Here is a 25,606-nt window from a genome sequence, read left to right as displayed (position 1 = left end):
GTCAGTTGACTTTTGGGAGATTCTCTTTGACAGGAGATCCAGGACAGAAAAAAGTACTTTGTCATATATTGCATAGCTAATTTATGGAATTCACTGCCATAAGATGTGCTGATGACCACCAACTTAGATAGCTGTCAAAAGAAATTAAGAGACAAACAAATGGCTATTAATGGCACCTAGTTATGAAGGCTATATGCTGCTTCTAGGATCAGATGTAATAGGCCTCTGAATAAGAGTTGCTGGGGAACAACAGTGGGAGAGGCCTTTTTCCCTGTTTGTGGGTATCCTACAGGCTTCTAGCTGGCCACTGTAGGAAACAGGATAGGGCTTGGCTTGATCCAGCAGTCCTGTTCTTATAACTCTTCAGCTTTACTTTGTTGTTCTGGGAGCAGCTTACTGCTTAGGGCATTTTACAGATGTGCCAAGGCTGCAATCCTAAGAACATTTACTTGGAAGTAGGCCCTGCTGAAATCAGGACTTGCTTCAAAGGCACAATAGTTAGGAATGGGCTTTTAGAATACTTGGGGTATAGGAAGTATTCCCTTGCAGGTGTTCCTAATGCATAGAGCAGGAGTTCCCAAATTGTGGTCTGCAGACGAGCTTCATTCAGGTGGTCTGCAGCATGTCTGTAAAAATACAATTTAAACTTGTACAACAACATCTAGCACAATGCACTACAATTGCTATGACAGGCAGGAAAAAAATCATGTGGTCCACCAAGACCTTCAACGGCTTTCAAGTGGTCCATGGGAGAAAAGTTTTGGACCACTGGCATAGAGAGTGAAATAGTTATTTTAAATTCAGTTGCACATTTTAACAAGGGATGAGCAGAACTACCTGGTTCTGCTCAACCACAACTTAAGAGTAAATTTTGGATGCTGGTATGATTTCTGCAGTTCACCTATATTGAGGGGTGCTGTGTCTACTAGCCTCATTGCCTCTCAGACTCTCCCTTAAAAGATTTGTGGTATACTCTAAAGACCTACAGTCCAGCCAAGGTAAATACCAACCAACACTGGATTGAGGGGCATCCGTCATGTGTGTCTAGTGCAGATGGAGTAGCTCTTATTCCAAGGCATCTGATCAACAAAGGAATAGTATTTGCACCCTATGCTGGATTTGAAATGTTCAGGATGAGGGAGGCAAACACCACCCTTTGCTTCCTTGCATTCTGGAATGAGCCTGGATAGTTTTAATCCGTATCATGAGATTATTCATGATTGGTCTGTAGTATTCTCTTCTGTTGTATTCTCAGCACTTTTCCCATCTTGGTCATTTGAACTTTAGGGCCTGAGACAGAAGTCCTTGTCATTGTAAGATATTTTCTCTTGTTACACTTCTGATAGATTTGTATTTGACCAATAACCGATGACACTTGATCAGTCAAACTTCAATCCTACTACTTGGTCAGTTACAAGAAGCAAACTACTGTATATGTGGCTGGAACTCTCCATTATAATTTCAGTGATAGGCTATGGCTGTCATTTTTTACGCAACTCAGGGTAAGTCCAATTGGGACTTACTTCTGAGTACTATGCATAAGACTGTGCTGCAAGACCATCTTAGCTACCCAAGCTTTTAATTAAAAGCAATATTTTTTTACTATAATATAAAGGTTTTTGTAAAATAGTATGCTGCATTTTGATATTTGACATGTTTTTTTTGAAATGTTGGTTGTAAATAGCCCTGAGGCCTTTTCATAGTGGAAAAGTACAGTAGGAATCTTACAGGCATGTATTTAAATGGATTTGTATTAAAAGTTGCATCTTTTAAGCTGCTTCGCTGTTGGCCTTATGCCTTTTACGCTATTAAGCTAGATTATAAAGTTTGGTTAATGTATTGGTTCTTAAACTGTGCTTTGGGAAGTGTGAGTAGTTCCTTGAGCTTCTTTAGTTGTCCTTGAAAATATCAGAATAGGGTAAGATTTTGGAAGCTTTCCTTGAAATGGCCTCTCTGCTGAAGAGGCAACTCTTTTAAATTAATATATATTTAAAGTTCAATTTTCCGTTTTGAATATGCATCATTCACATTCTTTGGTAAGCATCTATTCCTGCTCATCCTCTTGACCCTCTGTTTTTCTAGTTGTAATCTTGTTTGGGGTGGGTGCCTATCAATTTTTGCCTATGTTGCTCTCTAAGGCACTGTGTGTGCTAATGGCATAGTCGAAATAATAATGAATACAGTTGTAGCTTAAGAGAGGCTTGCTTTTTGAGTAGTGCAGGTACCTGAAGGGGAAGCTTCAGCAAAACTACCATTGTGTGCCTTGCTTGCCCCCAATTGCATGCAGACCTTCACTGCATTGTGTGACCAGAAAGATAGCAGTTAAGTTTCAGTTAGAAAGCTTTTCAGTTATCTCCCCATGACATAGCCAGAAGGTAAGAAAATGTGGTGGTCTGTGAAGAACAAGCATATTCTGAATGGTGTTCTTTAGTACAGCAAAGGAACCACCGGCTAGCTTCTTTAGTGCTGAAATAAACAAGATGCATAATATAAAAATCTTGCACAGTCTGCAGCTTGAATGACAAATGGCGGGGCAAAGCATTGCTGTTCACTCTGTTGCTTGTAAGACCATGGCAGCTACCGCAGTGTCAGCAATATTAAATAAATAAGCACCCTGCTAAAGCAGGGAGGGAGATGACTGGAATAGATAGTGGATGGCATCATCAGTTCCAAAAATGGGCCCCTTTCTCTCATCAGCCAGCATCCCCAGTGGTGTGGGAGCTGCTGCAGCACTTCTCCTTCATTCATCATGGTGTAAGGTGAGAAGTCCCATGTTGCAGATCTTCTTTTTCCATGGTTATGGCATGGGCAGGTTGTTGCAGGGTAGGATTCTCACCTGTGGACCAGGACCAGACATTTACCTAAGCAGTGAGGCTCAGTGATTCACTGGCTCCAGGTTACAGAAGAACCTACTCTGAAAACACTGTTGCTAAGCGTCATCTTGACTTGAATTCTTTTCTCACCCCCAAAGCCCTCCTAAACAGGCAGGGCAAGTGACTGCAAGCCAGACTCCCAAGTGATAAAATACTAATGAGGAATGCAGTAAATCTAGCTGTAAAATAGTGGTGATTTAGACAAAGGTTGTAAAATTTGGGGGGGGGGGGAGAGACATTTGGAGAGCTATTGTCGATGCAGCTGCACTTCAGGGTTACAGAATCTTACACTTTCCGGGACAGAATCTTACAAGGATTCCTACTAATTGTAGATGACGTTATGCTTTAACACTTGCAGTAAGGCTGACATGCTGCTATCATAAATGGCAAATGCGGCTTGTGTTCAGCCTCCGATGTTTAACTATGGTTATGTTCTAGAGCTGGAATTAATATAATAATTAGCGCACTTCACCCTCCACCCAGCTGTCAGCTGGTGCTTGAGAAGCTTTGCAAAACAAAATACACTCGGTACCCTCTGTGCCTACATAAACTAATAACAAATTAAAACACACTTTTACAAAGGGATGGGAAGGGGAGCTGTACCAAAGAGTAATTTGACAGTGAATCCCTAAAAGCATGTGGGGAATGATTTATATCTGAAGGTACCTTCCACGTTAAGGTGCCTGTCAACTTAAAATGAAGTGGTTGGATTTCTGAAAGTGGGAGGTGTCTCGGCATGGCCATAAGGACAAGGGTTCAGGAGGGGTTGGAATATCTGCTTGATAACCAACAAAGCAGGCTTATGTTCTCTATCTGCTGCCTTCAAGGCAGCCATCATAAAGAATTTGCGGTAAGTTTAATAGAAATACATTTGGCTTTACCAGTGCTTTCTATCTTCCATGAAGCCTTTCCCTATCTGATGAGGAATGCCAATGTGAAAGGAGAGGAGGAGACCAGAACCATGTTTTAGGATGCACTGTCAGAAAGGCATTGGCCGAGCCAGTTGGCCTCACCATCAAATTGTACGCACAGAAAGTTCCTTTTTAACAAGAGGCCTAAGAGAAATTGAGCGCCATGGTTGTCAAAGCATGGGCCACATTTGCAAGGGCAGCGTACGATAAGCAAACATGTACGTTGTGTGAATTATACAGCCAAACAAAATGACTTTGAATGATTGCATACAAGTCAGAATATACTTGGGTTTCTAAATAAAGCACATGACTTTTAAAAACAAGGTGGTTGGGAAAAAAATGTATAGATTCATGTTAAGTCTGGAGTGAAGGGTTTAACAAGCACAGAATCTAATAGTTCCAAATTCCATCTTGTGACATTGCTGGAACCAAGTTAAATAATGACTTACACCAGTGTTGGTTGTAAATATTTTTAATTAAGAAGGGAAGAGATGTAGCAGGGAGATGTAGCCAATTGAGATGTCACGGACAGTGTATTGGATTTGGACTGAGGAGAGCTGGGTTTGAATCTTTGCTCAGCTGTTCACTAGGCAGCCTTAGGCAAGCCACTGTGTCTTGGTCTAACAAGGTGGTGTGAGGGTAAAATTAAATAACTATATGCTCTCCTGGGTTCCTTGGAGAAACTGTGACATACAATTTAAAGGTATAACTGTGGCTCCTCGAATGTTTCACTGTTAAAGAGATGTCCATTCACAATTTGTTTTTACGTTCTATGGGGAAACATTTGTAGAATTCTGGTGTAACACAACCACCAGATAACCAGTTCTTGGTTACTTGTGGAGACTAAACTGAAAATAATAATGCTAAAATACTAAAGGATCTCATAATCAGGGGGTAAGAAAGGACAACTCAAAAAGTTCAAATATCGAGAAGTTTTTCAAGCCATGGTTAAAAAAAATTGTTGGAAGTGCATATGTTGGAATTTTGAGCAATATGTAAAATAGCTGAACATGACTAACAAGTGCGGTTTGGCATCTGCTTCGTTTAAAAAAAACACAATGCAAATTATGGTTATTCACCAAACCTCTGCAGATTAGCATCTGCCCTCTGGCACTTGTTACTGAAAATGTACATGCAACTCTGCTCAACATGTTCCATCTCAGAGTTATAAAAACAATTAATCTTGGAGGAGTTCTGTATTTTAAAAATAGCTGGGGGCATTATAGAGTACATGGAGCTCAAGTCCCTGCTGAGATTAATATTTCTACTAATGTACACGTCTTAACGTGAAGTGCCTGCTGAGAGGTAAAGCTGCAAAGTTATGCTGAACGTTAATCTTTCATATTGTGTTTTGTGTGAAATTGCATTATAGCAACAGTTTTTTATGTTTAATGAGTATTGTCAGAATACTTTCAAAAATTGTATTATAGGTTTCTATCTCAGATTGCCCTGTATGAGGTCCTTTTCCAGAAATAGGTTTTCTGTCATAAAAGCACAGCTTTAATACTAATTTGATCCACCTAGTGATATATGGTGTATTCAGGAAAGTCATTATTTAGAAGAGTGAGCTAATATGTGAGAGAAGGTGTGCTGATAATTTGAAAGGACCTTGTGCAACTGGCAGCTGCTGACTGACTTGATGAGGAAATGAAGTAGACTTGTCAGCAAATGAATGCACTAGATAGAGCAGGACATTATACTGTAGTCAGCATAATGGCCTACAGAGGTTGGACTCACAATTCCCATCAGCCTCTGCAAGCATGGCCACGAGTCAGGAATGATGGGACTTCACTTGTCGTGACTATAAATTGGAAGCTCCTGCATGGAACCAATGCCAGACCGAAAGCAGCACAGTTTGCATTTGGTGCCAAATTTAAACAATGTCCAATGGAAGTCAAGCTTACAAAGGAACAATCAAGAGCGCAGTTTTAAACTTTCAGTTGGTGCTTTCCAGCTGTGGCTTTTACCTTGCCCATGCCAGATGCCATGCAACATCCAGATTGGGAGGTCTAGCAGGGCTAATGCTCCCTAACTTAACGTGCTTCTGTATTCTAGACAGGTTTCTCCTTGCTGTGTAACATCGGTAAAGAGTGTGTGAAACCAGGATCTTGGATTTAGACCAGCTAGCTTAAATGATTTTAGAATGCAGGTCTTCATGGAAGCCTACTGCTTGCCCAGTTAAATAAACTATTACTGATGTCACTATTGCAGTCTTGAGGGCAAAAGAAGATTTGATGTCAAATACATTAATACATTGAACAAGTATGTGTTTTCCTATGACAACATCCCTAGGGGCCCAAATCACAATCAGAACTGCAGGAATTACTGGTTTAACTACACGCATACTGTGATTTGATTGGAAAATCTCTTGCCTGCCCAAGATGCTGTTAGCCCTGGAAGTAATGCTTTCCACCAATGGTAGCTTTCCTCCTGAAGTTAATAGCAGCTTAAGGGGCATGTCAGAGGGGGGCATTGAACCCTGTCTCTGCATGCCCCAATCCTGCTTCCCCCCTGCTTGTGGCCGTTGTTAAAATATAAGCTACACATTAAATGCACCAAAATACACTGGAAAAGTGTGTGAAAAGGGGACATCCCATGGCATCATTCTTACACATGGATGAATTGTTCATGCCAATTAATAACAACATTAAGCTTTTCTATAACATCCCTCAAGTAGTCAAAGCACTTTGCTTTGACTAATATTTTCCACAGGTCTGTCTCTGGTCATAGAGGGAGGTGTAGTTTGTTCACGAGTGTCCAGTGGCTGGGAATTTGATGTTTTGAATCTATATTGGAGGTTTGGGGGAGTGGCAAGGGAAATGGTTTAAAAGGAAGGAACTATAACATTATTGAAGCACAATCTGTTTTAACAATTTGCAGCCCGTCAATACCATATATGTTCTCATTCCCATCTCCCTACCTTGGGTACACTGGAAGTATTTTTGTGGTGTAAATTGAAAAAGCGCTGTTGTGTTTTCTCAACTGTACTGAGGTGCCAAGTTGTTCAGTAAACCTCTGGGAACTTTGGAGAGGTTATTAGGGTGCTAATTTTAAACTCTGCAGGCTCTATTTGTGGTTGGCAACTCAGTGAATCATGCACACAGCTCATCTGCAGAACCACTGTCTAGGACTCGGTGGGCAGTACACATTTACATTTCTATTACTTCTCTTGTTGAAAATGCTACAGCAGAGAAGATGCTTTGGCCATAAGGAGCTATTTCCTTTCTACTGGAAAGAAGAAAGGAGTTAATTTGCTCATAGTTCAAATTTTACTCAGAAATACTTCTTTAAAAATTCATTCAAGCTATTCTTATCAGGATTATGAAGGAATATTTGAATCCATGAAATATTTCTGGAAAGTATACAGTATTTGCAAATAATTATTCATGCCAGAAGTCACTTATTATAGTGAAATGCATTTGATTATTATGTGTGAAATAGTCCTGATTTTCTTTCTTAGGACCCACCACTGGGTATGTCATTTGCAACACAAAATCCCATCCTTGTGACACAAAACGAGCAAAAAACTTTGGCATAGGTTTTGATGGAATACCAAAACTGGGGGTTTGCAGTTAACACAGCTGATGACATAAGAATAACCCAGCTTGATACGGCCAAAGGCCCATCTAGTCTATTATCCTTTTCTCATGGTTACCAGTCAGGTGCCTATGGGAAGCTCCTAAGCAGCACCTAAGTGCAGGATCACTCTCCCTGCTTGTGATTCCCAACAACTGGCATTCAGAGGCATACTGTACAACATGGAGATTGATATCCTCATCCTCCATAAATATGTCTAATTCTTTTAAAGCCATCCAAGGTGTTGTCCATCACTTCAGCTTGTAGGAGCAAAATAACCAATTACTTGTTTTCAGGGCAGTGCATAGGGCTCCTTGCTTGTGTCAGACAGACCGACTCCAGTGTCAGATAAGAGGATTCTGAGCAGGAATTATAGCTAACCCAGGCACAAGTAGCAGCACTAACATGGTGACAAAACAAACACCACTGCTGTCATTTTTATCAAAAGTGTGTGCATGGGGAGATAGAAACTGAAGCCCTTGGTGATGAGAATTCAGCTGAAAGTGTTACACCATTTCCTCCAAAGAAAGCATCCAGTTTGGATTCAAATGTGGGTCAAGAAGATAGCTGTAGTACAGTATGGGGAAAGGAGCAAAGAAGTGATAGGTATAGACCTAGAACAATTTTTAAATGCTGTTTTTTCTTATTGTGAGTGTTTAGAAGCAGGCAAGGACCAGAACACACTCATATTTTTGCAAAAATGATCCTACTCATGATAAATCATCTAAATCAGCTGCTGTGTCATCCTTTTAAAAAACAGACTCTCAAGCATTATGAAAATAGTCAAACTCATCCTCTGTCTGTGGAAGCATAAGAGGTAAAGAAGATCCCACCAGTGCTCTTCTATGAAAGTATATAACAAAATTACCTGGTGATTCGTTAAGCAGAGAACATCTTTTCAATGTGGCTTATTTCTTCATTGTGAACCACTCAATGGCTTTGAAAGCATAATTGAAACGGGAGTCATGATGAAAGAAAAATAAACAAGTACCACTTGTTTGGCCACAATTTCCCAGTGAATCCCCTGGTGACTATTTTGCAAAAAGCACCTGAAACCTTGGAAAAACTGAATATCCAATTTAGAAAACCTGTTGGTTAGTTGGCATAAACAGATCGTATGACCAATAGGATGGAATGTAGAGTTTGTCTTGTTAAGTTCCAGGATACTGTATCAGTGCTGATCTCAGTTCATTGGTTTGATTATGAGGTTGAATCCAAAGTTAATTGTGCTTAGGTGCCAAGGCAGGTTTCAACAATTTAAAATACAAAACATTTTAAACAACGTACAGTCACAAAAATAGGGTGGGTTCCAACAATATACATCGGGGGAGTCAAAGGCCGCGGGAAAGAGGTGTGTCTTCAGCATTTGCAGAAAACTTTATACTGGAGTTGCCAGATGCACCTCAGTGGAGAGCGAGGCATATGACCTAGTTTTAGACAATGCCCTCTTCTGCCCCATCCTAGGCTTCTGATAGGGGGGTTGAACTATGGAGCGGCCTTCCTCTGCTGATCTTAACACCAGAGAGCATCTGTAGGGAAGGAAGTGGTCTTTCCTTCATTTGGGTCCTAAGTGATTTAGGGCTTTAAACAATAATGTGAGCATTTTGAATTTTGCCCAGAAACAAACTGGCAGCCAACACAGCTGTATTAAAACAGGGGTTATGTGATATCTAAATCTGGCTGCTGCATTTTGGACCAATTGAAGTTTCTGAGTCTTCTTCAAGGACGGCCACAGAGAGAGTGCGTTACAATAGTTCAGTCTGGAAGACACCTGAGCATGGCGTACAGTGAGCAAGTCATTCCTCTCCGAAAGGAGCCGTAGCTGGCGATCTGGTTGGAGGTCAAAAAAAGCACTCCTAGCCATCAAGACTACCTGAGCATCCATTGGCAGTGTTGAATTGAGGAGTATTTGCGTTGCTGCACACCAGGGGAGTGCAGGCCTGGCCAGAACAGGCTGTGTCCCCACCTCCTGGACGTGAGAACTTGGGACACAAAACACTTCGGATTCTCAGGATTCCACTTCAGTTTATTTTTCCATATACAGTTTATCAACCACCTCTCCCGATTCAGATGGAACACAGAGACAGAGTTGAGTGTAGTCTGCATATTGTTGGCACTTAATTCAAAATCTGATGACAACTCCCAGCAGCTTTGCCTAGATGTAGCATGGGTGACACCACAAGACGGCTCTCGTCATACAAAACCGTCTTCCATTGCTACAATCTGGAAAGGTTCCTGGGGCAACTTTGCAGGGCACTTAAGGGACAAGATGGCTCTGATTTTTGGGTTGTTTTGAGAGCCACAGTTAGAGCACGTCTAATTGAGGCATCCAGATCATTGCCTCTTCCATTTGTACTGGATCAGCTTGGATTATTGCAGCCTGCCACCTTGAGCCTTGCCTGTCTTGGCTTCTTAAAGCTAAGCATAGAGAGTTGATTGGGTGGGTCTTAGGGAGTGATGAATGATTCCCTGGAAAAGGGGGAAGTACCATCTGGCCTTAAAGAGGGAACATGACAACCCACTAGGAAAAGACAAGCAAATACAGCACATGAAACCTACAAAATGATTAAAAGAGGGTGAACCCTTGTACTCAACATATCCTAAAGATGCAACCCAAAGGGGGGGGGGGAGTGCTTTGGTATCACCCCTTCAGGGCAGCCTGCACCAGCACCAGTGCAAGGTGTGATGGTTTGGGGATGCCCTGAGCACCTGCAGGCACTCAGGCAGGTGGTAGAAAGCCTCAACAAGGCCTTATCCTCCCAGAATAATAGCCTCTTGGAACCAGCTGTTTCTGCAAGGAGGTAGGGAGCCTGCTGGCAGACTCTGTGCCTCTCCCTAACTCTGCTAGCTGCCTCCTTTCCGCTCGCATCTCTAAGCTCATGAAACATCACAGGAGCTATTTCCTTGAATAGGCATTTTGATTCTAAAAATCCATTACAGTACAGTACTTTCCCTCATGACAAATTGTTCATGCCCATCGGCTACTCAAAAATAAATGGTTAATTTTGATGTACAAATCAGTCCTCGGCTGAAAGGTGCTTCTTAGTGTATATTAACTATTAAGCCCAATGCAGAAAAAAATGTGCTTATTCAGGTTCCGATTGGAATTGGTGAGTTGCCTTTATATATAGTATTGTTTTCAAGTTCATGTACCATTATGAATGAGCACCACTTTTCTATAATATTTATAAAAAGGAGCAATTTCTCCTAGCATAGTGTTAGTCAAAATTTACACCTTCGCTGTTTAGCATTACATTTCCCCACAATCTGTGTGGTATCCTACTCAGAGGAGGGCCATTGAAATCAATGGTTTATGCACAGCTAACCCTTTTTTCAAATTTACTGTTTGTAATGTTATATGGAAAATGATACGATCCCTCAGTTTTTATTTATCATCTCTGTACTCACCTTGATGCAAACTAGTTTCCTCTTTGCTATGTCACAATATGGCAGCAGTTGGGAATTATTTTTTAAATTAACAGCACCCGTTCAAAGAGCTGTACCGCCAGTAGTTAAAGTCTTTCTTGCCCGAAAGGCAGTGCTAAATTTGGAACCGAATGTCATGACAAGAGTTTAGAAGACTAGCATAATTTGTAACAAACAGCATCAAGACTGAGTTTCAGGCAGTGCTATAATTACAAAAGATAACAGCACTGTCATCACCAGCAACATTAGTGAATAGTTATTTAAACTATTTTAAAGGTTTCCCAACCCCCTAATTCTCCCTTCCTCCCCGTCTAGTTAGCTTCAGTTCAAAAGGCAGCACATTTGCTATCACAAGGCAGTAAGAGCTGCCTGAAAGTAAGAGCTGTTTTCCTGACAGTAAGAGCTGTTCGGCAGTGGAATTTTCTACCAAGGAGTGTGGTGGAGTCTCCTTCTTTGGAGGTCTTTAAGCAGAGGCTTGACAGGCATATGTCACGAATGCTTTGATGGTGTTTCCTGCTTGGCAGGGGGTTGGACTGGATGGCCCTTGTGGTCTCTTATTCTATGATTCTAAGGCACATTCAGCAATTACAGTGGTACCTCGGTGTACAATGAACGAAAGTTAAGTATTTCTGTTGATTTAAACTAGAGACTATCATTGGAATAAAAGAAAATAAAGTACAGTACTCAGCTTTGGCTATATCATACCCAGTTTGTAAAAGCTTCCCTATTTGGTCAGCTGGGAGTGATGCTTAATTACCATAGGTGAGCAGGACATGTATAAGCCTGACAAAATTTGATGTGAGGACCCTTCATTAATTTGCACTTCTCTCATACTTATTTAAATTATTTTGAAGAATCCTGTTTTTCCAAATGGCAGCCAGCCTTCTCTAAACAATCTTGGGGAAACTATTGGCTCTGTTATCTGAATATAGTAGCTGGCATGTTACGCTCACATAATAATTTCCTTGACCTTCAGAAAAGAGCTCTCACCTATCTACTTGCAACTAATTTTATTCAGAGAAACGAGTTGCATGCCAGTCCAGTGAGGTCATTCAAGTGTACACTTGTCCGAATAAACCAATGGCAAAATCTTTTGGAAGTGCAGTTCCCTTTTTAATCTAAGTGGCTCAGGTTTCACTGAGAGGGGAGAACAAGTTATATGTGCAAAGCCAGATATTACCAGTTCAGGAGAGGATCCACAAGTGTCAGATTTCCAAGCACCATGAGTCATAAACATTGAAGCCAGCAAGCTCTTAAACAAAGCAGCAGAAATCGAGGCAGAGGGAAGACATCTTTACAGTTTCCAGCTTCAGATGAAACCAAACATCCCTAAAATTGTTCGCTTCTCTAAAAACCTACTGTACTTGGTTGAAGCCCAGAAACATGTCATTCAGGGGTGGCAAGATTCTTTTCACCTGCTGGTGCTCAATACCTGTGCAAGCAATGCTACGAAAAGCTTCCACTCCTATGGGGTTCTCTGCTCCAAATCCTGCATGTTCCACATTATACCATAAGTCAGGCATCCCCAAACTTCGGCCCTCCAGGTGTTTTGGACTACAATTCCCATCATCCCTGACCACAGGTCCTGTTAGCTAGGGTTCATGGGAGTTGTAGGCCAAAACATCTGGAGGGCTGCAGTTTGGGGATGCCTGTTCTAGAGAGTGATATAATTTAGCATGTTCACTTTACTTGTATTTGGTAAACAAAGCTAAAAACCTTGAGACTGTCAAACTTGCCTAATATTGTATTTGCCGCAGTTTGGGGATGCCTGCCATAAGTTATCCAGCAAAGTCCCATGTGAGTCCTACATATGCCAGTGAGGCCAATGCAAACAGTTCCAGGATACTGAGTTACCACTTCCATCCATGCCTTCTATATGCTCTGCTCGAATGAATAGTCCCAGAAGAAATGTTCATGTGAACAATCCTGAACTGTGATTTTTTTCCCTCAAGCATAGCTAGAAATCTATTTTGTACCAATCAAGATGAACCCATGGATGGCATGGTGTTATGTTTGCTCACCTTCCTGCTGCTCATCAACCACTGGTTGGTGAACCACATATCCAAACCAACTATTTTGCATGCCACCAGTAACTCATTAAACTTATGTTTGCAGTGGGTGAGCAAAATGTCCAGAGCAGTATTCTGGAGAATTGAAGTCAGCTGCAACATCCCTATGAATGGCACCTTCAAAAATGATGTGCAGAGAATTCAGCTAATTGAAAATTGCACATCTACGTGATCAGCAAGTAACACCGAGAACTTAAAAACCTAAAGTGATGATGCTAAAATGTACTCAAGAGACTGCCTCTTCCCTATATTCGGCTGAGAACACAAAAACCTGATCAGTGCTCTTTTGAATATCTGTGAGGGCAGACATTCGCCGATGGCCCTAACTAGGAATCTTTTTCAATCCAAACACCGAATTCCTTGTGGAAGCAAAAGTGAGCAGAGCAGGTGCACACACATGCAACACACACACACACACACACACACACACACACACACACACACCTTAATTTAGGCTAGCAAGATGCAGTTAAAGGACATACTCCAACCAGGGAAAAGTACCTGTGGGTGCAATGGAGGGTCTGAGGTTCCCCATGTTTGTGCTAGACCAGGGCTCATCAATGTGGTGCCCTCCAGATGTTGCTGGACTACAACTTCCATCATCATTGATCATGGTGCCTGCTGCTGACGGTAGTTAGAAGGGCACCCACATTAGACCTCAACAGACATGGTTAGTGAGGAGAGAGCTTAACCACAGCGTTTCAAGCTTCATTTGGTAAATCGTAATTAAGCAGAAGTTTGAAAGGGGAAATTCATATTGTGGAAAAGAAATGGAGGTTACTGTTTGGGCTTTGGAATGGAATGATACGTTACACACAGAGAAGGAACCCCCAGAATAGCACATGGAGGAAGGAGAGGAGGGATCATTCTGTCTGGCATTCTGCACCATTTATTGTAAGCCATTCTGGGAACCTTTTTGGCTGAAGAGCAGAATAAAAATGCTTTGATAACAGTGCATTGTTTGTTCCTGTTTGCAAATCACAGACTAATATTGTGGTCAACTTGAGTTTCAAGTCCACTTACCAATGTCCTACATCAGGTTTTTCCCATTTGAGAACTGATATATTGTGGAATGCGTACTCTCTTCTTGAATAACATTAATGGAAATGAAGCGTAAATTATATGCAGTAAAGTACGGTGATCAGCCGCCTAATTTAATTGTAGCGCTGAATGCTGAATTGGTTGTCATTGTATTTGGAAAACTCTGTCTTCATTGAAATTTTTCTTTCCTTTTTGTTGTAAATTGTGGGAGCACTTGATCAAACCTAAAGAGGATCCACATTTGGATAATTAATCTTGGGTTTGTTTAAGTAACATTGCAAATGTTTTCATGTTTCCTGTAGGAGCTAAGTGATCTGCAACGTGACCCACCTGCACACTGTTCGGCAGGACCTGTTGGAGATGACTGTAAGATCTTTATAGTTGATGGCAAGATACTTTTGCCTATTTTGTTATGCTTAAACACTTAAGAAGGTGAATAATATTTTGTGTTTTTCAGTGTTCCATTGGCAAGCAACAATTATGGGACCTGTAAGTATGCAATTTATACATAACTAATCTTCTGATTCCTCTTCAGTAATAAGCTTTAATGGATTTCTGTATTCTAGATAATAGATGTCAGTGTTTTCTAGATCGTAGAATCATATGTGAGAAGGAAATAGATTGTGGTTATTTGTGGACCAGAGATGTACTTTATACACAATGAGAGAGACACTATCACACTTTATACATGTTGGCCAACATAGGGAATTAAAAAATAAACTCTAGAGCTGGGCTGGAGATTAAGCCATTCAGGAACACTAAGCCAAGGTACTGTTTGCTTTTAAAGCCAGAATCATGTTTTTCATATAAGAGATAAGTGCAAAGACTGTAACAAATAGGGCCAACAGATGGGAGTGCAGAGACCTATGGTAGTGGAGAGCTATGTGGAATAGCAAGTGAGCTAACAAAGATGGGTTCAAGGACCACTGGTGTTTTATTTGTGATCAATCTACTACCGTACTGGGTTTATATCCAGCTGTGGCAGAGTAATCCCTATTTCAGAATTCCCTAATTCACATTCCTGTACTATGAAGTCATACATTGTTTTACGTAAATGTACTACTTTCCCAGTCCAGCAGCTGCCTTCAGACAAGTGTTCTTTTAGTAAACCATAAGGCATGCAGAAATTATGTATAAAAATGAATTTATAAAATCAGACTGATGAAAGTTTATATAACCACATATTATAGATTATATTTCTATTGCTGAGCAAGAAACAGCTCTGTTATTTCAGAACACTGAAAAGTTCTTGATAAAACTGAAAGGTCTTTCCTATTTCAAACTTTTGAACACCTTCTGTTTTGGAGAAATATCTGTGACATGAGTGTAAGTTATATACACAAATCTGAAAGCAAAAGTCTATATAAATGAGCCTGTTTCAAAAACACTCAGCTTTTCACACAGAGCTAGAAATGATTATCCTCTATCCCCACTCGTATTTGTATTGACAATAGAGCCGTTTGCAATCAAAATGCATATAAGACAATTGGGGGTAAAAATTAATGGTTAGGATACAGAATAGAGTTGGTACATAATCACATAGTGTCTCATAATATTGGTTACATTTTAATAGCAAGGCTTATAATTATGGCTTATAGAAATAATTAATTTGCCCTTTTTATATTCCTTTGTAACAAGAAGTACAGTACTGTATATTTCTAATCATTATAACCTTTCTCTTTCAAGTTTCAGCTTGATTACAGTTCATTTTCATTAAGCTTGCATTTTATTGTATTATCTTCAACACAAAAATAGTATTGATATCATGATAGATCAAATATGAACAAATAGAGCCATATCTGGATAGGAATTACAGTACATAGGCATGTTCTCAAAATCGTAATTTGCTAATTAATATATGCTTTCTGGTATGTGCCTTCATAATAAAATGGACTGTTATTTCTATTTGCTTTAAAAAACCTCAAGTTAAAAAGATGCATATCATCAGAAATTTGTGTGTGGTCTAAGGTGTGCAGAGAAAGAAGTGTCCTAAAAAGAACATACTGAGTTGTGGTTTTTTAAAGTGATACACTTGTTTCTCTATGTGATATGGCCATTGAGTTCAATATATATATATATTCAGTGATTTGAGCTGCATCCCCCTGATCAAAAAGAAGTGGGGAAAGATACTTTAAATCTGCCCCTCAAATGTGCATAGCATTGTGGTATTTTTCAGTTTCTATGTGTTCAATGCTCTGCCTTTTGAACTTCATTAACTTGTTTTTCTCAGGTAGGGGGGATTTCTGCAGAATATACTTTGAAACCTCTTCTGGGTTATGCTTCTATACACACTAGATCTGAGCCTGCAAACACTTTCTTTTTAAAAAAAATGAGCAGAATTTGCAAAAATTACATGATAACCTAATACTACATTTTAGTTTTTGCATCATGCTCTGCATGATGTGGGTTCCTGTAACATGGAGTGTAGTGGCCACAGATTATATCTGTTGTTGAAGAAGAGGAGGACTAAGGCTTTGAACCTGGGCAAAGTGTACTAGAGAGACATTGGTTAAGAATGAAAGCATTACCTTGTTAATTTGCTTGCTTTCCAGCCTGATAGTGCATATCAAGGGGGAGTCTTTTTTCTCACGGTACATTTTCCAACAGACTACCCATTCAAACCACCAAAGGTAATCTTTTAAATGTGATATGTGCTTTTCAGAACTAAGTGTAATATGCAAATATAAATGAAAATTAAATGTAGCATGTGCTTTGTAGAATAGGGTTTGACATCTGTTTTGATGTATTCATTGTTTTGGGGAGGCTAAATACATTGGAAGGATCAGTATAGAATAGCATAGATAACTTATTGAAGCAAGAGAGAATTAAAGAGGGCCTAGCCGAGAGCCTTGTGAAACTCTTAAAATGAGTTATTTATTCCAGGAACTCTTTCCACACACAGCTTAGTGACCATGGAAGGTAAAAGGTAAAGTAACCATGATGCAGGAAATTCTGTGAAGTGTACAAAGCGCACACTTGGTTTTTGCGGAATACCGATCTGGCCTATTCTGTTAATACACATTTCTAACCATGCTTGTGATTTTACTATTTTACTTTACTTTGGATGTAAATCACTTTGGGGCTTTTTTAGTAGGAAATGATGTATAAATTAAATAAACCTAAACCTATTGGTCTCTATGCAGAGCTTCTCTGACATTATTGATCTTGGTACGTTTCCAACGAACCCCATTTTCCTCAAATGCATTTTTTAAAACTATTGGTCTGTAACTCCTTTAATAAGCAAATTGCTTTAATGCATCTTTGCGCTATCCCATTGCTAATCTTAATTTTTGACAGTCTTAACTTTGCTAGAATTGCATGTATAAAGGTAAAATAGGAATTACTGCTTAAATCTGTTTAAGCGGTTGTATGTTTTCTGTGGAGCTTGCATTTAGCTGCTGCTAGATGAATTGGATTGTCATGTTCTACATAGCCCATAAGGCACTTTTTTATATCATCTTACCCAGGGAACAGCTATAGCTAATACTCCTTGTGCATTCGTAACAGATTGTGTAACAGAACGTATCACTACTTGTTATCAAGCCAAGGTATTTGGCTTTTAGAGATGTCAGATGGAGAAATAAAATACAGAGTAACAAAAGCACAGTGTGTGTGTGTGATTAGAACTCTGTAAAAATATGTAACCATTCTTCTGTTGCAGATTGCATTCACAACAAAAATATACCATCCAAACATAAATAGTAATGGGAGTATTTGTCTTGATATCCTGAGGTCACAGTGGTCACCTGCTCTGACTGTATCTAAAGGTAACTATTTGGAGAAATACTATGCCCAATTTAACGCCACCATCCTTGTTTCTGATTATGATTTATAGCTGAAAATGCATCTAGTTTAAAGGAAGCCATTATCTAGACAGAGGTGTTTGATCTTCAAAGTTTTCCACAGGATCTTATACCCAGATGCGTTGGCTGTGTGACCATGTACATCATCTACTATTTTGGAAGGCATATCATTCAAAAAAGTTGGAAAATCTGCATTACTATAAAGGATAAAAACTTTGCATCTACGTCTTGACCTTTACTATCACATTCATGCCATAAACACTCTTTAACTGATCTTTTTTCTTTTTAATATAGTTCTTTTGTCCATATGCTCTTTACTTTGTGATCCTAATCCAGATGACCCTTTAGTACCAGATATTGCACAAATCTACAAGTCAGACAAGGAAAAGTAAGTATGGATATATTTTTTGAAAATCTGAATCAGTTGGTTTTGATATTCTTTCCCTCTCAACACACTTACGATTTAACTACTCTGATAGGGTGATATGCAACAGAGGAGCTACATTGATTTCAGCAGGTGTACTCTTGAATAGGACTCATGTTGGATATCATCCATAAGTGTTTTTTAGCATGAAAAAAATGGATTTTTAAAAAAGCTTACAAACAATTGTACAGTGGTACCTCGACTTACGAACGACTCAACATCCAAATTTTTCAACTTCTGAGTGGGGCAAATGGCCGCACGCTTACGAATTTCTCGACATCCGAACGGAAACCACGGCGGTTTTAGATAGGGTTTTTTCGACTTACGAATTTTTAGATGGGGTTGCTTCGACTTACGATTTTTTTCCGTTTCCAATGCTTTCCTATGGGAAATCGCGTTTCCAATGGCGCTTTTCAACTTACAATTTTTTTGACCTACGAAGGTGCCTTCGGAACGGATTAAATTTGTAATTCGAGGTACCACTGTACTACTTCAGAATGTTTACAGCATTCCACTTTGACATCTTGCATACTTGGGCCACTAAGGACAGAAGTAGAAAATTTTAAATTTGCATTCCTCAGATTGAAGCAGCAGTTAAGTTTGTAGAATTATTTAACTTGTATACCATGTCAGCCTTGTTCCTTCCTTTTTTCTGATGTATTACTTATCCTAAAGTTCTCTGATCTGCCAGCTTGGCTTTAATGTGTGAGCCAATTTCTATATAACAAACTGCTTTGCAAAGTTCTGGACACTCACCTTTGTGTCCCTACAAATGTTTGGAAGAGAACCTCATTGAACTTTTTGGGGTGTCATCAAACTGACCCTGTGTTCAGTCGTATCATCTTTGGTCTGTGGTTCATACTTCCCTTGCTTTGAGCTAGACTTTAAGCTAATTTAGACTAGCTAAGAGGTTCATTGTCTTCACCAGTGTGGCATCCTAGTTTGTGAGCAGATTGAGATGGTTGTTATTGTACAGTGGTACCACTACTTATGAATTTAATGTGTTCTGAACGCACATTCGTAAGTCGAAAAAATTTGTAAGTCGAATCCCATAGGAATGCATTGGGAGAAAAAAATCGTAAGTAGAAGCAACCCTATCTAAAAATTCGTAAGTAGAAAAAATCCTATCTAAACCACATCCAAGATGGCGGACGGAGCTCCATTCGTAAGTAGAGTTATTCATAAGTAGAGGTACCACTGTAGGTGCTTGTTTGACTGGCTGTAAGTATCGTACTCAGCCTAATGAAGGTAACTAGGCTAATTCGTGTACATGTTTGATTCAGGAAGATGGCAACAAACCTGCCACGTGTTGGATAATATTTGTTGTAATTCAGTTTGTAAACTTCCGTCTCTTAAATTGTAAGGCTGAGAAAGGGGGAAAGATGTTGAGGTGTAGCAATATGAAGGCATTGTAAAGGTTACAGATTGCTACTCTAAAGCCTGTACTTTGGGATTTTCCCTTGTCGTAATCACTGTGCAGCCCTGTCTGTATCTTACATAGTGATGCTGCCCATTATCAGGTTAGTGTCCATCTGTTGCACCCACGGCAATTCGTGTTTTGTAGTCAACTAAATCCAACTCAAGAGTAGACCCATTGAAATTAATGAATCTAAATTAGTCATGCCCATTAAATTCCACTAGCATTGGATCCCACGCCACCATGTTCAGTCTGTGACTTTATCTGTACACAGCTTCTCAGCTGGGCTGCCAAACTCTCTATTTGGCTTGTATCCTAAGCTCTGACGGACCAGGAAGGATGCAAATGTACACACTGATTGTGTGCAGATAGCCATGATATTATACAATGGAAGCAATAGGTGTGCATCATGGGGTTCTCTTGCCTCGGAAAATCATTAATTATTAGCTGCATTTCCAAATCACCCTTCCTTCCAAAGACTTCAGGATGATATACAAATAATAATAATAATAATAATAATAATAATAATAATAATAATAATAATATTAAAACACAAAATAGAAAATCATAACAGTAACCAACACACTTTAAAATATCTATAAAATGCAGAACCATTAAAATGCACCAAAACCATCTGCTACTCTTAGGTGTTAACATTAGGACTTTGCATCCTCCATGGACTGTTTTGCTTTCTACTCAGCACCTGCTCTTTTGCCCAAGTGTGAGCATGGGTGCTTCCTACTTATCACTGCTCAGGTTGCCCAAGTGTCCTTTGAATCTATACTTCGTTTTCTAAGCAAAGATAAGTAACGTATAACCAAATAAGATTGTTAAATAAGCCACTGAATAAATTTGTTGGCAACACTGTGCTAAGCTTGTGTGTTTTCACTTTTATTTTATTTTACAGATACAACAGACATGCAAGAGAATGGACACAGAAATATGCAATGTAAACTTTGAAGACTTTTTCATATATACCAGAGTACTGTAAATTCTAGGGTTTTTTCAAAATTAGAAGTAAATGGAGCACAGTTTACTGTTTCAGTGTACCATGAAGCCCTTTTTGATTTTCACCCATATAAGTGTGTTTCTGGAACAAGGAAATAACTACGAAAATTAACATGAAGACTGTGATGAGAGTATTTATCCTTTTTGTATGCTTTGCAAAAGACATTTATTATGTTTTTTTAAAGATAACGTGGACATCTCTGTCTCCAGCCTACAAGATCCATAATGCAGTTGTAGAGCAACCAAATTATTTTTGCTGAAAAACTAGGTGTTACATGAGAGATATTCTGTGTGTCTTTGAGATGTCAGTCCTGTAAGTCTGTGTTTGAATTTCATTCTTTGTTAGTTCATTGTATAATTTGTATTTTTTTACTGTATAGACTATATTTTATTTACCATGCAAGTCAACTCACTTTAGACTTTCTGCACAGTATTGAAAAAAAAATACAACTGCTATTAAATGAGTGAACTATTCCTCCCCAGAGGAATGCTCTATAAACTGATAAACTTCTTAAAACAAACTTTGCACTCTAATTCTCAGTATACTGATTATGGAGAAACACTTGGTTTTGATTCTGTTGCATACTTAATTTTATTGCAATGTGAACTAATTGCACTACTCTGTAGAAAGAAATGTAACTAATTTTGTTCTATTCACAGCTGACTTTTTTATCCCATAAGGGCAGTATAATCTCTGACCTTTTAACAAAATTGACTTGAAGCTTTTCCATATAAATAAAATGTGTTTTTTACTACTTGTCTTGGCTGTTCTTTAACTCTTGCACATCCTTTACATGTGCTTGCTCTGAAAAGATCAAGTTATTGTTAAATGTGTGAATTGCTATTGGGAGAAATTGGCCTGTGTGTTTGAAATTGCTGTGAACTGATATTATGGTAGCTGTTGCATAACTTTACATGCAAATTCATTGTGTTGTGTATATGATCTAAGTTTTTGGATCTTGTACCCACTACAAAAACTTCTCTTTGATCTCCAAATCTTGCTTAAATTGATATCAACTAATGTTGAAATGTCACTGAAGCTTCTTCTCTCCCTCACGTGTATAACAATATATTGATGTTATACTTCCACACACTAAGCTGATGCCTCTAAACGATTATATGTATACTTCACCTTGCATGTAAGGAGAAAAACAGCCTTAGGGACTTTACAAATAAGAGTGCTTTAATTTTAAAAAAGTATGTTGCTTCTGAGGTAGTAAATTGTGGCTGTAGCAATTCTAACTAAACACAACTTACTTGACTAGGAGGTTTTGCCACCATAAACACCATTTGACCCCTTTCAGAGAAGGGAATAGAGTCCTAGTGTTTGGCTACACCAAGGAACAATTAAACAAAAACCTCAAAACTGGAATAGGTAGAAATGTGGCAAGTATCCCAGTGGCTATTTTTTTTGTATTACTGGACTTAAATAATAATTAAAAAAAACCTGTTCAGCATTTTAATCTTGAAACTCTTGGATAGTTCTGACAGCCTAGGAAATAAATCTCTACTTATCCTAATGGTCATCTAGGCTTCAGTTGTTTACCTCAATCTGTACAATCATAAGATGGAAGCTTTCTGAAATAAGCACTGAAAAAAATTCATTGCATTCTGTAAGTGACTTTGCTTGCTGTGAAAAAAACCATTTCTACAAATAGCCAATAAGTGTTTCAATTTAGTATATGATTGCTTCAGTGTACTTGAAAAAGGGGATGCCATAGCTTGAAAAGCAAAACTATTCACATTTTGACATACTAAAAAATTACCCCTTGGTAAAATATTCTGATGGAGTGATTTCCCAAACTTTTTTGCCCCTATCTGTCTTAGATGTTTATGATAGGCTTGTCCTGGATTAAATAATTTATAGTCCTTTAATCCCTTACAATAAACTCTTGTGTAATTTGGTAGTTTGATTTGCATGCCTGTTAAGTGAAAGAACATTTAATCTTCTGCTTTGCTAAAATTATATGGAGGCTGGTTTGAAACTGTTTAGATGTTACTATGCTTTGAAGTATGCATCATACAAAAAGGAATTTACTTACCATAATGCAAAGTCTTCAGGCTGAGCAAAAGGTGCAGATCAACAAGCCTCTTATTTTTGCTTCTTGAGAATTGTTTGTGAACAAATGTGTTGAGCCCATACTTGTCTCTCTTTTCAGTGACATTTAAAAGTAAAGTTCAGAGACTGGTTTTACATACTGTCAGGCCAATCGTAGCGCCTTTAAGCAGACAAGAACTCCATTCTCTTGGCTTACTTTAAACCACAGCTTCTGAGGGTGTTAAGCATTCCCTCTTAAGTATTTTTGTATTTCCTGGTAAATGTTCTTTTGCTGTTTAAATGATCCATTGTGAAAGTTCCTTCCCCGCCCCGCTCCTTGTATCATACATTTGCTCAGTCCTGGTGCTTCCATTATGGTGGCATAAATGTTGTCTGTGCTTCAGTCCCCTCCACCAAATACCAGTTTATACTATACAATGCCTTAGCGAGGGCACTAACTGAGCCATCTCATTCTCTGTATATTCCTCACTTGGCACTATTGGCATGACTAAAGCAAAGGATCTCTGTATCACTGAAATTCTTGAAGTGTAATCTTTAGTCATTCTAGTTGTTAAATAAGGCGTACTTTCTAGCTACTTCTGATGTGGTAATTTTTCTGCCTAAAGATGTCAGCTGAGGCTTGAATGAAAATAAAGATTTGATTTGAATCCGAGTGTGTCGAGTTTTATTCTTAACTTCACCCTTTTGAGTGAGAAAAGGAGTGGTAGCACTTTAAACTTGCAAGTGGCAGTTGTTTCCTGGGGGGAAAGTGTGGTTTTGCTATCCAAGCTGTTAGAGGAGGCTCTGAGTTCTTTTGGAGCCGTGTACTGGAGTGCTGGCAAAACCAAACATTACTGAAAGTGCCTGGTTCTAAATATGTAAGATGTGACTCAATAGCTGTGTTGAACTCTCTTGTATTCCCATGGTTCTTTCCTTAAGGGTATAGCTTGTTGTCACAGAAGCAAACCAGAAGCATGTCACCTAAGGCAGAAACAACTTAATATATTGGATGCAATTATCTTAAAGTAATGAAGACTCCCTGTTACATGCTTGTGGAATTGGGATTAAAGCCTTTCCTACTATATAAAGGCACTACTAGTTTAATGTGAAAGTGCATGTGTAGCCAGTATTAATAATGCTGTTCTGCAAATCTATGGTGCAGCCATATTTGGAGTGCTGTGCCCAGTTCTGGTCGCCTCAGCTCAAAAAGGATATTGTAGAGTTGGAAAAATTTAGAAAAGGGCAACCAAGTGATCAAGGGGTAGAGCGATTCCACTGCACAGAAAGGTTGCAACATTTGGAACATTTTAGTGTAGAGAAAAGGAGAGCGAGTAGCAACATGATAGAAGTTTATAAAACTATGCACGTCATGGATAATTTTTTTCTCCCTCAGAACACTAAAACTCATGGACATCCAATGAAGGGAAATGCTGGAAGATTTAGGACAGATTTTTTTTTCAAAGTACTTTATTCACACAGCACATAGTCAAACAATGGAACTTGCTCCCTCAGAAGAAGGCAGTGATGGCCACCAACTTGCAGGGCTTTAGAAGCTGGTTAGGCCAGTTCAATCAGTACCAGTAGCTGGAAACCACTGGAGGGGAGAGCAGGCTCTTGTGCTCGTGTTCTGCTTGCTATTTTCCCACAGACATCTGGCTGGCCACTGTGAGAACAGGTTGCTGGACTAAATGGGCCATTGGCCTCATCCAGCTGGCTCTTCTTACATTCTTATGCAAAGAATAGCTTTGAACCACCCTGATCTTTTCTTTTAAAAACAGCCTGAGACCTCCGGGTATAGGGTGGTATATAAATTCAATTATTAATAATAATTAATAATTTGCAAATGCAAACTTCCTGGGATATCATCCATTTGTCCGATTTTGCTTTGTACTAGCTGCCCAGGCTCTCCTACCTTAGAAGCCAGGCTGGGTGAGGTGTGGGGTTAGGAAAGGCAAGAAGTTGCTGTCAGTTACTTTAGAGCAGGGATGGGGAGCTTGGGCTGCAGCTCCCACCAAGCTGCGAGAGAAGGGGGCGTCCGGGTTTACAAATGGCAATGGGCAATATATCTTTTTTTCCGGAAGAGAGCGAGCTGAGTGGGTGCTTAGTTTTCTCCAGACGCAGCTATTAACGTGCCCCTTTAACGTGCAGCAGCCCCTTAATCCAGAGCTGCAACCTGCAGTGCGCAGACACCATCCTTGAGCATCTTCGTTATATTGCTGCAGATAAGCAGGATTTCCCTCCTTTTTTGCTATCCCTGCCGCGAATCCATATTGATCCAATATTGCCTTTATTTCTCTCCTACGGTATTAGCAGCGAGGGATGAGAAGCGCTCCGACCTCATCATACTCCACCAACCAAACCCTCCTCCCTTCGCAACTAGGGAAAGGAGCGCAACTAAACCCACCTTTTCCTCACTGCCACGAAGGGCACGCTGACTCCGCCCACCGACCGCGCTCCCAATAAAAAACTATCTTCCCACCCGGATTTCCTTCCCCACTCCGCTCCTCAAAACATTCCTTCCCGCCGACGGGATGGACGCGCACGCGCAGGAAAGCATTCGAGCCCGCGTCTGCCGCTTCCCCAAGAGAAGCGGCGTAACGAGATAATTTAAACACCCGCGGTTCCCCAACTGAGCGGAACAAAGGTTCTAAGCCCTGACTAGCTAACCAGCTGCGTCGCAGATAACTCTGTTCTGCTCCCCCACCCCAAGATAATGCCTGCTCCCCACTAACATAAATCCTGGCTATGCCCAACCATCCCTATGTTTATGTATTTACCCCTATGCTCTCGTCCCCGCATATGGCGGCGCGCCGATAAAGAACCGGAAGTGAGGCTTTGTATAGTTGTGTCGCACCCCCTCCTGCTCGAGGTTCGCGAGCGCAATGCACTCGCACGTGCTTGTCATTCTTCCCCCAGTCCCCGCCCCTCCCCCTCCCCTCCTCCACCCGGCTGCGACTGCGCGGATTGCAGATAAGCAGAGCGTCGGGTCCTTTCCTCGGCTGCCCACAATGCCCCGCGCC

At 39.9% G+C, this 25,606-nt stretch overlaps 1 protein-coding gene across 4 annotated transcripts in view; it reads left to right on the top strand.

Moving 5' to 3' along the window:
* The window catches only part of UBE2D1 (ubiquitin conjugating enzyme E2 D1), a 28,875-nt gene extending 5,621 nt beyond the window's left edge, over positions 1 to 23,254 (top strand). For 3 of the 4 annotated variants that reach the window (XM_088670273.1, XM_035137948.3, XM_035137949.3), the window contains exons 2-7: positions 14,199 to 14,262; positions 14,354 to 14,385; positions 16,449 to 16,526; positions 17,558 to 17,663; positions 17,994 to 18,087; positions 20,448 to 23,254. In XM_088670273.1, coding sequence (XP_088526399.1) covers positions 14,199 to 14,262; positions 14,354 to 14,385; positions 16,449 to 16,526; positions 17,558 to 17,663; positions 17,994 to 18,087; positions 20,448 to 20,493 — 420 coding nt within the window. In that variant the 3' untranslated portion in view covers positions 20,494 to 23,254. The remainder of the gene's footprint in view (positions 1 to 14,198; positions 14,263 to 14,353; positions 14,386 to 16,448; positions 16,527 to 17,557; positions 17,664 to 17,993; positions 18,088 to 20,447) is intronic. The other variant, XM_060274884.2, reaches the window with a different exon arrangement.
* The last annotated feature ends 2,352 nt before the right edge of the window (positions 23,255 to 25,606 follow it).

This window comes from Zootoca vivipara, chromosome 5, assembly GCF_965207765.1.
Source record: "Zootoca vivipara chromosome 5, rZooViv2.hap1.1, whole genome shotgun sequence".
Taxonomy (NCBI): Eukaryota; Metazoa; Chordata; class Lepidosauria; order Squamata; family Lacertidae; genus Zootoca; species Zootoca vivipara.
This window is presented reverse-complemented; position numbering and strand designations above follow the sequence as displayed.